Source organism: Tursiops truncatus, chromosome 14 (assembly GCF_011762595.2).
Source record: "Tursiops truncatus isolate mTurTru1 chromosome 14, mTurTru1.mat.Y, whole genome shotgun sequence".
Classification (NCBI taxonomy): Eukaryota; Metazoa; Chordata; class Mammalia; order Artiodactyla; family Delphinidae; genus Tursiops; species Tursiops truncatus.
Window position 1 is genome coordinate 70,733,605 of NC_047047.1, and position 14,402 is coordinate 70,748,006.

The following is a 14,402-nucleotide window of genomic DNA, read 5'->3' on the forward strand; positions in this document are numbered from 1 at the left end:
TTTAAAATCAGGGCACTAATGAAGTCTAAAAATACCAGTGGCCCCATCCTTCTGGTTGGCTAGACCTTTTCTTCATGGAGGGGATCTCTTCATAATTACTCAGCCCCGCGAGAGGCCAGGTTGTCATGTCAAACAATAGTACGAAAAATCACGGGACTTTAATGAGCTAGATCTCAAGGAGTTCTATGGTGGATCTTATTATAATGCTGGGCAAGCTTTCAAACAGAGAACAGGAGAAAAGGAAAGTTCTTTTTTTTTTTTTTTCTTAAGTAGATTTCTGACTAGTGTTGATGCTGTCACGCAGGGCCTCCAGGTTCCCCCTCGGAGCCAGCTGCCTGTCATTTCGGAGTGTGAAATCAATCGGGCTTCGGAGATGTAAAATCCCTAGGGGCAAAATTAAAAGTGACCCAAATCCAAACCCACGTGGTCTTGTCAGGAAGATGAGTCTCACATAGCAAGTTTCAAAGGTTTGGTTTCAAAATTCAGGTTTCTTATTTAAAAAAATATGCAGTTGTTTGACATTAGATCTGACAGACAAATTATAGCTTTAGCAATAAAGGCTTTTAAGATTAGAAATGAAAGGAGAAATTACCTAAAAAAAAAAAAAAAAAGACAAAACCCACCCAGGCTTGAGTTGGGAGGCATTTGTGTGTGCATGCTTCATTGTCTTTCTTCATCGCCAATATAAGGGGATAAATCAGCCGATGAGGGCCATAAGTAGAGAAGCAAGTTCAATGTAATTTCTGGGGAAACAACCAGCCCACCGGAAACCTAGGAAAATCATCATGATGGGTGGGTCACTGGGTCACCGGCTGGAGCTGGGGGAATCTAGCTAGGTCACCGGAAGGCGGGGCTGTGAACACTTTCTAGGCCCACACCATCCCTGGCCCTCACCTGGTGCTGAATATACACCATAGGGGCTAGAAGAGCACATCCCACCAGGGGCCCCCTCTTTACTCCCCTCCTGTGTGTGGGCTCAGGTCCGCGATAGAGGATGGTTCACGCCGTCTGATGATGTTACAGGTGTGGCTCTGTAAGGGCCTGCAGGCCCAGCACCAACAGGGGCGCAGCAGGGACCTGCCTCTACCACCTATATCTTCTTGGTCTTAGGGACTCAGATGCTTAACAGCGATCAGATGTGCCGACGCCTGGCAGCTTCCGGGAGGTGGATCCCAGCTCCGTGCTAAGCCCTGAACCAGGGAGCAGCCCCGGCTGGGCCAGTTACCTTTTTACACAGAACAACTCCTTTTCCTAGGTGCATGCCTGACATTGACAAGTAAGCAAGACCTTTGCTCAGTCCTAGGAGGCCCCCTGGGATGCGGCAGTGGGATGGGGTGGGGAGAGGGAAGCCCACCCAGTGCCTCAGGCCTTGGCACAGCCTTAGGAGCAGCCAGGACACCTGGTGCCCAGTGTGTCAGAGTTGGCGGCATATAAACTGGGAGTGAGTTTTTGTTTAAAGGGGGAGGGAGCTTAACCAAAACAATTCAAACAAACAAACAAAAATCAATTTAGTCAATTTTTTTTTAAAAAAAGATCTTAAAGCAAGAGTTTACCAAAATGTAGATGTAATTTTCTATAATTTTGTCATTTAAAACTAGTGTTGATTTCCCAAACAAAGGCAGTCAGGGGCACAATCAGATTGGGAATTAAACCCATCAGAGATCTAGACATGGCTTTGGTGGTGTTGGGACGCTTGACAAGGCCTGGAAGTTGCTCGAAGGGATAAAGATAGAGAGCAGGCTGGACGAGCATGGCTGGCTGGAGTCCTTGCTCTGCTAAGACTCTGCTTTGCACGTGTCCCCACCCCCCAACTCTGCCATCTCAAGTGGTTGTAAGTAGGGAGGCTGAGAAGTCATGCCCGAGATCCACACCTCCTAGACCATCTACTCCCCTTTCAAAGGAGGCCTGGATGCCCAGCAGGGCAGACCACCTGTTAAGTATCCTCTTGCCCGCACCCAGATCCAGGGCTCGCTGGCCCCCCTCTCCATTCAGCGGGAGGAGAGGCCCGGCTGACCGGACCTGGAGGGGATAGACAAGCCTGGGGCAGATAAGCCCCACCAGCCTCAGCCTCCCACTCCCTTTCTCATCCCAGCTGGCCAGACCCCTTAGACACTTGTCAGGAGTGAGGCTGGTGTGCTGGAGCCCTTTGCACTGACCCTCCGGCCGGCGCCCAACCTAAAACCACATCCTGGTGCCCTCCTTCCCCTGGCTCTGTTCTCGAGGATCTGCCTTGGAGCTCCCCTGAATGAAAACTGCCCTGGGCTCGGGGAAGGGGGGTTAAACGAAGGCCAAGGCCAGAGGTGCTCTTTCTTGGGGCCTAATAGAGCCACCATGGGACCTCACAGAACCAACATTCAGCTGGCTCAGGATGGTCTGGGCGTGGCTCCTGGGCCTCACCTCATGCCCCTGAGCTGCTCTCACCCCACGGCATGGCAGTAGATGTTTTCCAGAGTGGGGACAGGGAACACAGACAGCTCATGTTCTGACTGTCCTCGTTAGTGGAAATGGAGAAGGCCCCCAAAGGGACTGTTCTAAGGGAGCCCTAAGAGGAGCAGAGGATGCCTGCTCATTCTGCACGTGGCCTGGCCTTGGGTCAGAGGGGAGAATGGCCCAGGGCTCGGGCTGAAGGCGGAAGGCCCTGGACTTTGCAGGCTCTCCCCTCCCCTCCGCTTCCTACGCACTCACATTTCCCCGCCTTCCTTGTCCTGCCCTCCACCTTCCCCTCTGCCTCCTTGGGCTGCGGCCAGGCTGCCTTTGGCAGGGAGCCTGGATTGAAACCAGTGAGAGACTGCTGGGGAGCACGGAAGCCAGGAACCAGACTCCTGTCCGCGCTGTGGTAGTGACCGTACAGGGAAGCACAGATGCGGGCACGCAGGAGCGTGTGGGCAGCAGGACTTACCTTTGGGGTGCCCGGGATCGGTGAACTCATACTTCCCCACGCCAATGGTCCGTAGCATCTGCAGCCCGTGGGCCGAGTCTGACGTGGGGGGCCCATTTGTGGTAGGGGCACCGCTGGGGAGAGTGGCAGACGGCTGGGCCGGCGGCGGTGGAGGCAGCAGGGGCCCTGCCATGTGGCCATTGCCCACAGTGGTGGGTCCTGGGCGGGCCACCTGCCCGACGCCGGGCAGCGTGGAAACAGCCAGGGGCTGCGGGCTGGCGTACAGGGCCTGGGCGGGCATGTTGACCACCACGCTGCTCAGCGGCTGAGAGGGCGGCTGTGGGAGTGAGTAGTGGCCTGGCATCAGCGGGAGCTGGGGCCCCACGTGGGGAGGCAGTGAAGGGGTCACCCCAATGACCGGTGCCTGGACGTTCACAGCCGGGCTGAAGGTGGGAGGCTGGGCCACTCCGTAGGAGTGTGCGATCAGGGCAGACTGGCTTCCGGCGGCCACTGTGGTCACCCACGGCCCTGTGCCTGCAAGGGAGATGGAAGAAATGTCACCCGCCAGTTACATCTTCACTCAACAAACACCGACTGCCCCCGGCCCTGGGCCGAGTGCCGGCGTCACAGAGGTGAACAAGAGGTCTGTGCCCGGGAGCTCACGGGCTAAGAATCCGTGGTTACAGTGGCACAAAATAAGTGCTTTAGGAGTAGATAAACATGGCTTTGGGGTCTCAGAGGGGGGACCATAACCTGCCAGGGAGAGGCTGAGAAGCAGCAAAGTAGAGAGGAGAAAGTAGAGACCTTCCAAGAGACCTGGATTCACATCTTAGCTCTGCCGCTTACTACCTAAGAGCCCTAGGCAGCTCGCTTATCATCTTTGAGACTCATTCTTTCTTTCTGTCAAATGGAACTAGCAACACCCACCTCATAGGTCTCCCGGGAAGAACTGAATGATGAAGATGTATTTGACAAAAACGCCCCAAATTAGCAGAATGTCTGGCATGCGTTACATGTTCCATAGATGTGGGTGTTTTTCCTTCCTTTCTGGAGAATCACTGTCTGAGAAAGGTGGGGAGAAATCTGGATTGTGAAGATAGTAGGTGTTTGCTGGGCAAAAGGAGAGGGCCAGAGCCTGGAGCCCTGCAAAGGTTCTGTGGTGCAGGAAGGGAGAGCCAGGGGTGGGGGCAGTGGGGGCGGCTGGCAGGAGCTGCTCTCACGGCCTTGCTGGGGGGCCAGGGTTTGTCCTAAGCAACCTCTGCATGGCTAGCCCTGGGGGAAACAAGGGAAGTCCATTTTGGCTGAACAAAGGGGTCAGTCACACCTCCTGAGACCCCAGTTTAAGATGCAAAGCCAGCTGTGCCCAGATGAGGCAGAGCAGGGCCCTCTGAGCTCAGCTGCCATGGAGGTGACCTGAGTGGGCTTGTGAGTGAAGCTGGAAGATGCTGTGACCGGGAAGGTCAATCTGGGTCACCTCTGATGAATAAGTCTGGGTCTAGGACTCTGTCTTCTGAAGGCCACCTTTGTTGTCATGACGCCTGGAGTGGCGGCATAGTCCGAGGAAGGAGAGTGGGACCCAAGGGGTACTCAGGGCCACCAGCTCCAGAGGCTAGAAGGTGGGGCTTGGAGCTCTCTCACAGAAGTACAATTTCGAGGCAGGGCAGGAGCCAGCATGGTGGGGTGACTCCCTAACCAGCAGTGGGTACTCTCTCTGAGGAGTTGTCCAAAGGGGGAGCCACTCGGCATGGGGGTGGAGAGCCAGGCTTGGCTTGGCATGTTAGTCCCGGGTCTGCCCTCACTAGCTGAGTGAACTTAGGGCAAAGCCTTCCCCGAGTAGTTTCCTCATCTGCAGTGGGACAATAGTGCCAACTTCGTAGTGTTGCTGTGAGCAGTGAGATGACACACAGAACAAGGCACATAATAGATGTGCAACGAATAGTTTTGATTTTGATTATGAGAGAGGCTGGAGCAAACTAGAGGCCTACAAACGTCTGTGAAGCAGTGCCAGGAAAATCATAGAACTGGCTGCTAAGGGGGATGGTCCCCAAGCCTGGAGAACGGGAGGCGGCATCAGTGTGAGCTAGCCTGGTGTCTTAAGCACAAGACATGAGGCCATCTGAAGCTCAGTCCTCGGCAGGACTGGCCAGGGAGCCTGGAAAAATGCATTAGAACTTCAGAGTACAGCTGGCGAGCTCTCAGGTAACTCTGAGGTGAACATATAGAGAGCTAGGGCCACAGAGGTGATTGCTTCGTGAGCCAGGGAATGGCCCAGGGGATAAAGGAGACATAAAGGGAGGTCTCTAGTGATATGCTCACCATTTTTTATCAATGATTTGGATGACAATATGGAAGACGTATGACCCAGTCTGCGGGAGACATCATATTGGGAAGGTTGGGTAAAGGTCAGTAATAAAAGCAGGCATCTAAAAGATGCTGAGTCCTACAGGAAGATATTGACAAGGTCTTGCCCTTGGGTCCCCACACCCAGCTGCTTAAGCCAGATTGGGAGGAGATGGACAAGGGTCAGAGTAGCCACCTTGACAGTCTTGGGGTTTTACTGTTGAGACAGCATGCGATGTGGCTGCCAGCAGAGCAGAAGTGATGTGAGGCTGCAATGATCAAGGTAGAGGGGCTGAATGAAGGAGGTGCTACAGACCACTCGTGGGTTCTTTGTTTTGGGTTCTGGGCACTGAAGGATGCAGAAAGAGGAACAATTCCCAAGAAGGTAAAGGGACTGGAAGCCATGGGCTTGAGGGTATGGCTGAAGTCTTGGGGTGTTTGTCCTGCAGGAGACTTGGAGAGGGGATGAGCAGGGGTCTTCAGATATCTGTAGGGCTGTGGTGTGGATGGCCAAGCCCACATGTTCTGTGTATCCCAAGGGGAGGTCTGGGATCCAAGGGAGATAGCAGGGAAGGTTTTTGTTATGGTCAGAGCCGTGTAAGAAGGTCTCCGGTGCTGTAGAAGGTGGTAAACCCCCAGTCCCCGGGGCGGGGGAGCTTCTCAGTTCTCACGTAACTGTTGGCAAGGCAAGACCTCCCTGGAATGGGTGATTTTGGAAATTTATGAATCAGGGTACTGAGGTTTAGGAATGACTAACTATTCAAAATAACTCGAAGCAGATTCAGAGTCACTCCTATAACGTCACTCTCACTCCCTTGTCCTTCCCAATATTTTCTTGAGAAAGGGGTAGAGACACAGCTACTGCCCAGGGAATTACACACAGTCACGCCCTACTGCCCCACCCCCGTCCCCTTGCTCCCAGTGCAGCCTGAGTTCTGGGCTGCTGCAGACCGCGGGTCAGGACCTACTGAGGAGCTGGGGCACCCAGGAGGTCCCAGGCACTTCTCGCCCTCTCCTCCAGCTCCCGGTGTGGGTGGCTCTGTCTGCCCTGGAGTACACACCTGGATTGTCGCTCTCCCTCATCTGTTTGGAGGGCGGCTCATCGGTGTCCCAAGGCGTGGACTGATTGATGGGCGTCTGCCCCCACCGGATGCTGGTCGTGAGTCCCTGGGACTGACTGTCTGCTTTGGAGATGCCGGGGGCCTGGGGAGAAGCAGAGCAGGAGTGTGAGCACAGCCTGGCAACGGTCCTGCCCTGGCACCCATCCCCCGCAGTACTCCTGCTGCCTGAGCCACGGGGCCAGAGGCAGAGGTCTGGCCCTGCACCCAGTACCACGGGATAATCGCAGGGTTTTGGTGCAGTAGCAGCAGCCGTGGCCTCGGCTAGACTCCCGCCTCCAGGGACACCCAACCTAACCCAGTGCCTCCTCCACCACCCACTCTACCTGAGCCATCAAAACGGAACGAGCGCTCTGTGCTATGAGAAATGACATCACCCCAGGCCTTGGGTCATTAATAAGCTACAACAATATGTGCGGGCATGTGCTGAGCACCAACTGTATACTCAGCCCAGGCCCAGTACCACCATGTGCCCAGCCCTTTGACCAGCGAGACGATGGCTCTCCAAAGCATTACCGTCAGGCCCCATCCTGCTTCTACACCAGCCTCCGAGGCCCCAGACTTCCCACTCCACAGAGGAGACGTGGGAGGGGGTGGACTGGGGCCCCTGGGAGGACAGCACAGGTCCTGATGCAGGGCTGGAAGGCAGGGAGCATCTTCACTGGGACCTTTGGCTCCGCCCTACAGGAAGAAGGCAGGCTCTCTGCTCCAGGATCTCACTTGTTAGTTTAGGTACTCAATGAGAAAACAAACCTCAGGGCGAAAACAAACATTAGGACAGTACTGGTCTCCCTGAGCTACCACTTTACCATGGAATATTATATAGGCAATAAAAATCATGTTTACTGGGCTTCCCTGGTGGCACAGTGGTTAAGAATCCACCTGCCAATGCAGGCGACACGGGTTCGAGCCCTGGTCTGGGAAGATCCCACATCATGCGGAGCAGCTAAGCCCGTGCGCCACAACTACCGAGCCTGTGCGCCTAGAGCCCGTGAGCCACAACTACCGAGCCTGTGCGCCTAGAGCCCGTGAGCCACAACTACCGAGCCTGTGCGCCTAGAGCCCGTGAGCCACAACTACCGAGCCTGTGCGCCTAGAGCCCGTGAGCCACAACTACCGAGCCTGTGCGCCTAGAGCCCGTGAGCCACAACTACCGAGCCTGTGCGCCTAGAGCCCGTGAGCCACAACTACCGAGCCTGTGCGCCTAGAGCCCGTGAGCCACAACTACCGAGCCTGTGCGCCTAGAGCCCGTGAGCCACAACTACTGAGCCGGTGTGCCTAGAGCCCGTGCTCCGCAACAAGGGAAGCCACCGCAATGAGAAGCCCGTGCACAGCAAAGAAGAGTAACCCCCGCTCACCGCAACTAGAGAAAAACCTGCGCGCAGCAACGAAGACCCAATGCAGCCAAAAGTAAAATAAATAAATTAAAAAAAAAAAGTCTTTGGAGATTAAGACTTGTTTAAAGAAAAACATCATGTTTACTAAGAATTCCTGATGAGGTGGCAAAATGCTTACGCTATAATGTTAAACGAGAAGAGCAGGACATCAAATGACACGCATACAAACTTATCATGTAAAATGGTATGTGCAGAAAGGAAAAATCCCAAAATATTGGCAGGAATGTCATTCTTGGGTGAAGGGATTAAGGGAAACTTTTATTCTTTTTGTCTATACTTCTCTGTATTTGCCTAATTTTCTACTGTGGCCATTACCATTATTTATAACATTATAATATTTATAATAAGCAAAAAAAAAAAAAAATCCCCAAAACACATTGGAGGGCCTGGTACTGGGATAACTGGGTTGTGAGGGGGTGAGAGTCTCAAGAGAGATGGTTCCGGGAGCAGTGACCACAGCTTGCAGGAGTGTAGCCAGAGCCCAGCCAGGTTTGGGGACAGTCACAGAAGGGCAAAGGAGCCTCCAGGGTCATCTGCAGGCCTCTCTCAGGTGAGGCCACTGTGCTCTTGCCTCCTACTGGAAGCTAAGTCAGTGACCCAGCTGGTGGGGGGCAGCACCCCTTTCTGGGCATCTCTGAGCAGCGGGACTCTCCTTACCAGGCTGGTTGAAGAGTACTGGCAGGTGGGAAGGGGTTTGGACTTACTGGGGCTTTGATGCCTTACGCAGATGACAGACAGTGCCTGCATCAGGGCCTGCTGGGAGAAGCGGGAGCGCATCCTATTAGCACCATAAGCTGCACTGAGCTAATTGCATTAGGCTGTACTTTATTTCCAGCCTGCATTTCAGATGCTTCACTTCTGTGAACAGTGCAGGAAACAAAGGAAAAGAGTGAATCTCCTGAGGAAAGAACAATTCTGCGGACAAGCTTCCTTATCAGAGGCCTCTGCCCAACTTGTGTCTGTGGGACAGATGAGACAGGGTAGGCGGGGAGGTTGGGGATCTAGCCACACTCACCAATAGTCTTAGGGAACTTAGGAAACAGAAGCGTGGCTTGTACAGCGTTCTCTAAACAGACAGCCTTCCAGGGTGCCCTGCCTGCAGCCCCCTCTGTATTCCCAGGCTTTTGGGGAGCTGGTGGGTCAGAGGTGCAGAGGTTGCTTTTCCCACAATAAGAGGCATCCGGGGGGAAAGATGCCAGTGTGATGTCCCATTCGGGGCCCTGTTTTGGGGTGAAGTTTGAATGGGGAGACCCCGGTCTCCTTACCCCTTCTGCCAGTAGGGGGTGCTGCAGCGCCCTCTCTGCAGCCTGGAATTCCCGGAGGCCTCCTAGGCCAGAGGCAGGTTTGGTTTTCCGGGTCCTCCTGCAGTTGCCCTTTGTCCTGGCTGAATCAGCGCCCAGGCCTGGTAACCTGACAGGGTGGGGAAGGCCTCCGGGAACTTGGAGGCCCTGGGCCTGGTCCTTAGAGCAGCCGCTGCCGCCAGAAGGGGTGGTCGGGGTCTCCTGCTTGAGAGCAGGTAATCGGACTCTAAAACTTCAGGCGTTCGGGGTTTTGCCCTAAAATTGGGGGAGTTTCTGAACTTGAAAAACTGCACACTTTTCCTCAGGCCCTTGATTCTAAAACACTCCTGCCAGCTCGCTCACTTGCGCCTTTGCTGATCAGGGGGTTTGCTCTTCAGTAAACTGGGCCCCCTGGGCTGGGGACGGGCAGTCACTGAGACTCAGCCCTGCCCTCGAGGGGCTGCTCCCAGCTATGAGTCACACTCCAGAAGGAAGCTGGGGGTGCAGGGGGTCCAGGGGGTACTGGGGCGGGCCCAGGGCTCCGGGGTGATTGAGCTGTGGCTACAACAGGCCTGCTGTCTGCCTGTGTCTTTCATGACTATGACAAGCGAGTTCTTATGTACAAGAAAGAGGTTCTGCTGTGAGAAGGAAAGCAGCCTATTTTTTTTTTTTCTTTAGGAAAGGTAAATAAGGACACTCATTCTATTTGGCACTAGCAACTTCTGAAGCTATGAGCAACTTGCGGTTCAGGACTTTTTTTTCATTTTATTGAAAAAAAGAAGTGAACATTCCTTCCTTCACTCCCTCCAGAAAAAACATGGACACGGGTTGCGCGCTTCGCCAAGGCGCCTGGATGCCCAGTTGGTGAGGAATGTTGCAGCTGGTGACGTGAGTCAGCTAGGCCTGACCAGAGCCCTGTCCTGCAAACGGGTTCCAGGCCCAAGGTAAACTCGAGGTTCCCAGGTTCTGGAGGCTTCTAGGGGACCGTGTGTGGGTTTGCGCCTCCAGCTTCGAACTTGGCTCCTACTAAGAGTTTCCGCCTTGGTTCAGAGTCCCCAGAGGTCCACAATTCCACCGAAGGCTCTCCAGGCCACCCCCCTTTCAGGGGGCTGCCAACTCAAGAATGTACAGACACCAACCAGGAGGACAGCCTGGGCCGGCGGGGAGGAGCCTCCCCTCGCCCCTCCCACTGCCCTCACAGAGGACATCACCGAAGCCACGAAGACATCTGGCCTTTCCCCAGTGTTCCTGGCCTTGCTTCTGCTCCAGTGACATGATGGCGCTTGGCACAGAGAGGCAGCCGAAGAGAGCCCTCTTCCTGCCCGGCGCCTCCGAGTGGCCCTATCTGCCCATCATCGGCCCAAGCAGGCTTCTCTCTGCTTCCCTTTAATGAGATGCTAATGGGATGCATCAGCAGCAGCTTTTAAACCCCAAGCTCTTGTACATTTTCAAAGGTCACATTTTTATGGCGGCTGACAGCATCCTGCTTCTTTCAACGGCTGAAGAACACTAAGGACCCCGATCCTTTATGGATGAAGCTCTCTGTGAGGGGCGCCATGGGCTGAAGCGCCTGCTGGTCGGGGGGCTGGGAAGCTCCACCTGCGACAAGCCCCCGAGGCCCCTGGGTTGTGCTCTATCAGCGTGGGGAGAGCCAGTTACACGTCGCCTACAGAGCGGCACTGGGGACCCTGCTCCACTTAGGGGTTGGCGTGCGGGGCCGCAGACGGTGCACGGTGCGAAGATGCCTGTGCACCCGTGGAGCTGTGACAGCCCGGAAGGGCCGCTTTTGCTAATTTGTCCATCCAAAGGGAGCCCTTTTTTCTACTTTGCACAAGGGTGCCGTATAGACCAGCAGCATCCCAGGTGGTCAGGGAAATTTGAAAGATGATGGGACTCCCCGGGGCCTTGCCACGCCTCGCTTGTTCTCACCCCTCGCCCTGCACACATGAGGATCACAGCCTCGGAACACTGCCTTTCAGGGCCGGTACTGACCTGTACTGGTGGGTGGGCTCCATGATGGCAGGGACCCGCATGGCAGGACCTGACCCAGCTCCTGCTGGCCTGGTGTAGGTGCCCAGGGAAGGCAAGGTCTCTGAGTTACAGTGTTGGCCAACAGTAGGAGTGTTCATCACTGTTGGTTCACGAGTGCATGAATGCATGGCCTACACTTCAGGAGAGGGAATGATGGGAGTAACAGAACAGAGATGTGGAATCGCGTAGTGCACCTGGGAAGCCTGATACAATGTGTTCCTCTCACTGGGGAGATGACGTTTCCAGACCGTGGAGGCCTCGTGTGCCGGGACCCCCAACATCATTGCCCTGAATGCTGCTGGAGGCTGCCTGGAGGCCTAATGCCCCAATCCGCTGACCCCTCGCCCAGTGCCTGAGCATAGTCGGAGATGGGGGATGCTGAGGTTGACTCCTGCCTCGATGGGGCTGGTGGAAAAACCAGAACTCAACTTCTTCCACTGTTCACCCAAGGACGTCAGAAGAGAGTGAATCAATGGAGCCTGGAAGTTAGGGAGAGCTGACATTGGACCACAAAAGCTGGGCAGGGTTCAACAAGGCAGATGATTCTGGCCAAGGTCGCTACCAAAGGACCCCACAGCAGCTGGTGCATTTGCAGCCTAGATACAATGGACGGAGCCAGGCTCCACTTCCGGGGCTCACGTGGGCCTCTCCCGGGGGAATGACAGTGCCAGCGTCCGAGTCCTTCTCCTGCCCATGAACCTGCCTCCACAGATTGGAACCTGCAAGTCTTGACACTATTGTCACTCATGTGGTGTGACAGTTTAGCGGGGACTGCCATCTGCTGAGCATTCCTGAGTACAGCTGCCCCATCCCTCACAGCAGTGAGCCCCTTCTCCCAAGGGATCCCAGAGTCTCCCCCCCCCCCCCCCCCGCCCCCAGCCCTCACCTCGCTTTAATCGATCAGACAATACTCCCATGCTCACTCTGGGCCAGAAGTACCACTGGACACCAAGGCACACCCCAGCCGGGTGGGGGTTGGGAAATGGCCTGTGATGAAAAGAGAAGCAGCAGCGAGGACAGTAGTGGGAAGCCCGGAGCTGACTACACTCTGAGCTTCACCTGCAGCCTCATTTTATGTCACCGCTTCCCGTGATCCCCACCTAATTTGGGAAAGACAAGCTTTGGTGAGATATCCCCACAACCCCTGGCCCTGGATTCTGAGAGCCCCTTCTGCCGAGGGACTGCTGGTGTGGCCTGAGCCCTGCAGTGGACCTTTGGAAATGTTTTTCCTGACGGCCTGGCACCTTTTTGTTTGTTTTTTTTTTTTTGCAGTACACGGGCCTCTCACTGCTGTGGCCTCTCCCGCTGCGGAGCACAGGCTCCGGACGCGCAGGCTCAGCGGCCATGGCTCACGGGCCCAGCCGCTCCGCGGCACGTGGGATCTTCCCGGACCGGGGCACGAACCCGTGTCCCCTGCATCGGCAGGCGGACTCCCAACCACTGCGCCACCAGGGAAGCCCTGCCTGGCACCTTATGAACACCCCCATCTTGCCCCCATCTTGAGGTGGAAGCCAGAATATGTGCTCTGCCAGCTTGCTTCCCTCGCGGCTGGAGCACAGGCATGTGCCCACCTGCTCAGACACACAGGGGTGAGGTTTTGGTCTGGGGGTTGGGCAGTGTGGGGAAGCCAGCAGAGCTCCGAGTCCACGCTCCGCAGAGGCTGGTAGCAGAGGCACACGGATTTGGGAGCACAAGGATGATGCAGGTTCTGGTGTCCTGGGCCCAGCATCAGTGGTGAATGCTCTCATTTCCTTTTTCTTCTTACTCTGAAGCATTCTCAGGGCTCCTCTTGCAGGTTCCCACAGGGCTCCTAGCAGACATGAATGCCCAGGCATCTCTGACCACCAAACCCTGCGTCGCCCTGGGAATCAGCTCCTGGAGGCTGCCAGCTCCAGGACTGAGCATAACTGGGCAGCCTGCTCCCTGAAAAGAGTGGATGTTTCACCTCCTTTTCAGCATCCCTCTTCCTGCAAGGCACTTAGGGGCTTCATGGTGCTCAGGTCCAACTGTGGGGACTGATAGAGGCCAGCTTTTGGTAAACCTATTCAGACTGGGGTGTTGGGAACCTCCCAGGGGCCCTCACACTGCAAAGGTGAAAGCCCAGGAAAGCAATTCTTACTTACAGCAATGGTGTTGTAATGGTGGAAATTCAGGCTGGGAGTAAGGGAGAGAGATTTTGGTGTCTGAGTTTTTTAGATTACAGCTCCGGGGTCTATACCCAGATGTCTGGCTTTCTAGGATTTGCAGGTTATCCATGAGAGCATGGCCTCCAAGATCACACAGGTCGAGCATTGACCACCTCTATGGCAGGGGCCCCCTGACTTGTGTGAGTGCACATAAGAAGATTTCGGGGGGCAGGGTGTTAAGAATTCAGGCTTCAGGACCCCACCTTCAGAGCTTCTGATTCAGTAGGTCTGGGGGGGGACCCCAAAATGTGGCTCCTTAACAGGCCTACCAGGTGATGCAGTCTATGGATCTCACTCTGGTGGAGGTAAGGACAGTCTTGACATTCAAGTTCTCAGACCCCTGTGCCCCAGTGTGGGGAGCCTAGGGGCTGAGGCTGCTGGGCAGGTCCCAATCGGGACAGACTTTTTGGTCCTGCTCATGTGGCTCATGGGAGCCAGACAGGTGACACCGTCTTCATGGACTCCTGTTCCCAGCATAGGTTCTAGGGGTCAGTAAAACGTGTTGACAGACACCAAAGCTGTAAGTCTGTGACCTCTGGGAAGAGCAAATGACATTTATGGGTCTCTCAGTTCTCATTTCATGATTGCTACTGAACTACAAACAAGAAAATAATTGCAGTTAAATCCCCACTTGGGGCCGGAGGAGGCTCTCCTGAGCCCCTTCTGCCCTCATTAAACAGGCTGCCCTCTCTGGCCCCCTGAACCCAGGCCGCGCCCCCAGCACCCCCTTCGGAGCAGCGCCATAATGCGCTCTGGAGCCCAATGAAATTTCTAATAATACTAACCAATGATGTGTTAAATTGAGACACTTCTGGCTTGCATTCTGGAAACTGCACGATGGTTTAAAGGACCAGTGCTTACCTTTCTCTTTCAATTTGCTGCTAAATTACTGCTTTCGGAGCAACTTACAGAAAAGTAATTCTTTATTTAAATTTTAATTTCAAACTTGTCATTTTAAATATATATTCAGATTCCAATCATATTATGGAATATGATGATGTCTCTGGAGGGCAAGTGTTCCTGCCAGGAGCTGGGTGGGGGCAGAGGATGTGATGGGAGGAGGGGTAAGGGAGCAGAGAAAGCAGGTCTCCACCCCAGGGGGCAGTGTGGCGAGGGCCACCATGTGCTGGGGTGGGAGACAGCACTGCAGAGGCCAGTGGTCAGCCTCTAAC

At 54.9% G+C, this 14,402-nt stretch overlaps 1 protein-coding gene across 1 annotated transcript in view; it reads right to left on the reverse strand.

The window, feature by feature from the left end:
• The window catches only part of KLHL29 (kelch like family member 29), a 311,704-nt gene that overhangs the window by 62,625 nt on the left and 234,677 nt on the right, over window positions 1-14,402 (reverse strand). Inside the window, exons 4-5 of the mRNA XM_033838957.2 lie at window positions 6,280-6,421; window positions 2,900-3,412 (exon numbers count right to left, since the gene is read on the reverse strand). Coding sequence (XP_033694848.2) covers window positions 2,900-3,412; window positions 6,280-6,421 — 655 coding nt within the window. The remainder of the gene's footprint in view (window positions 1-2,899; window positions 3,413-6,279; window positions 6,422-14,402) is intronic.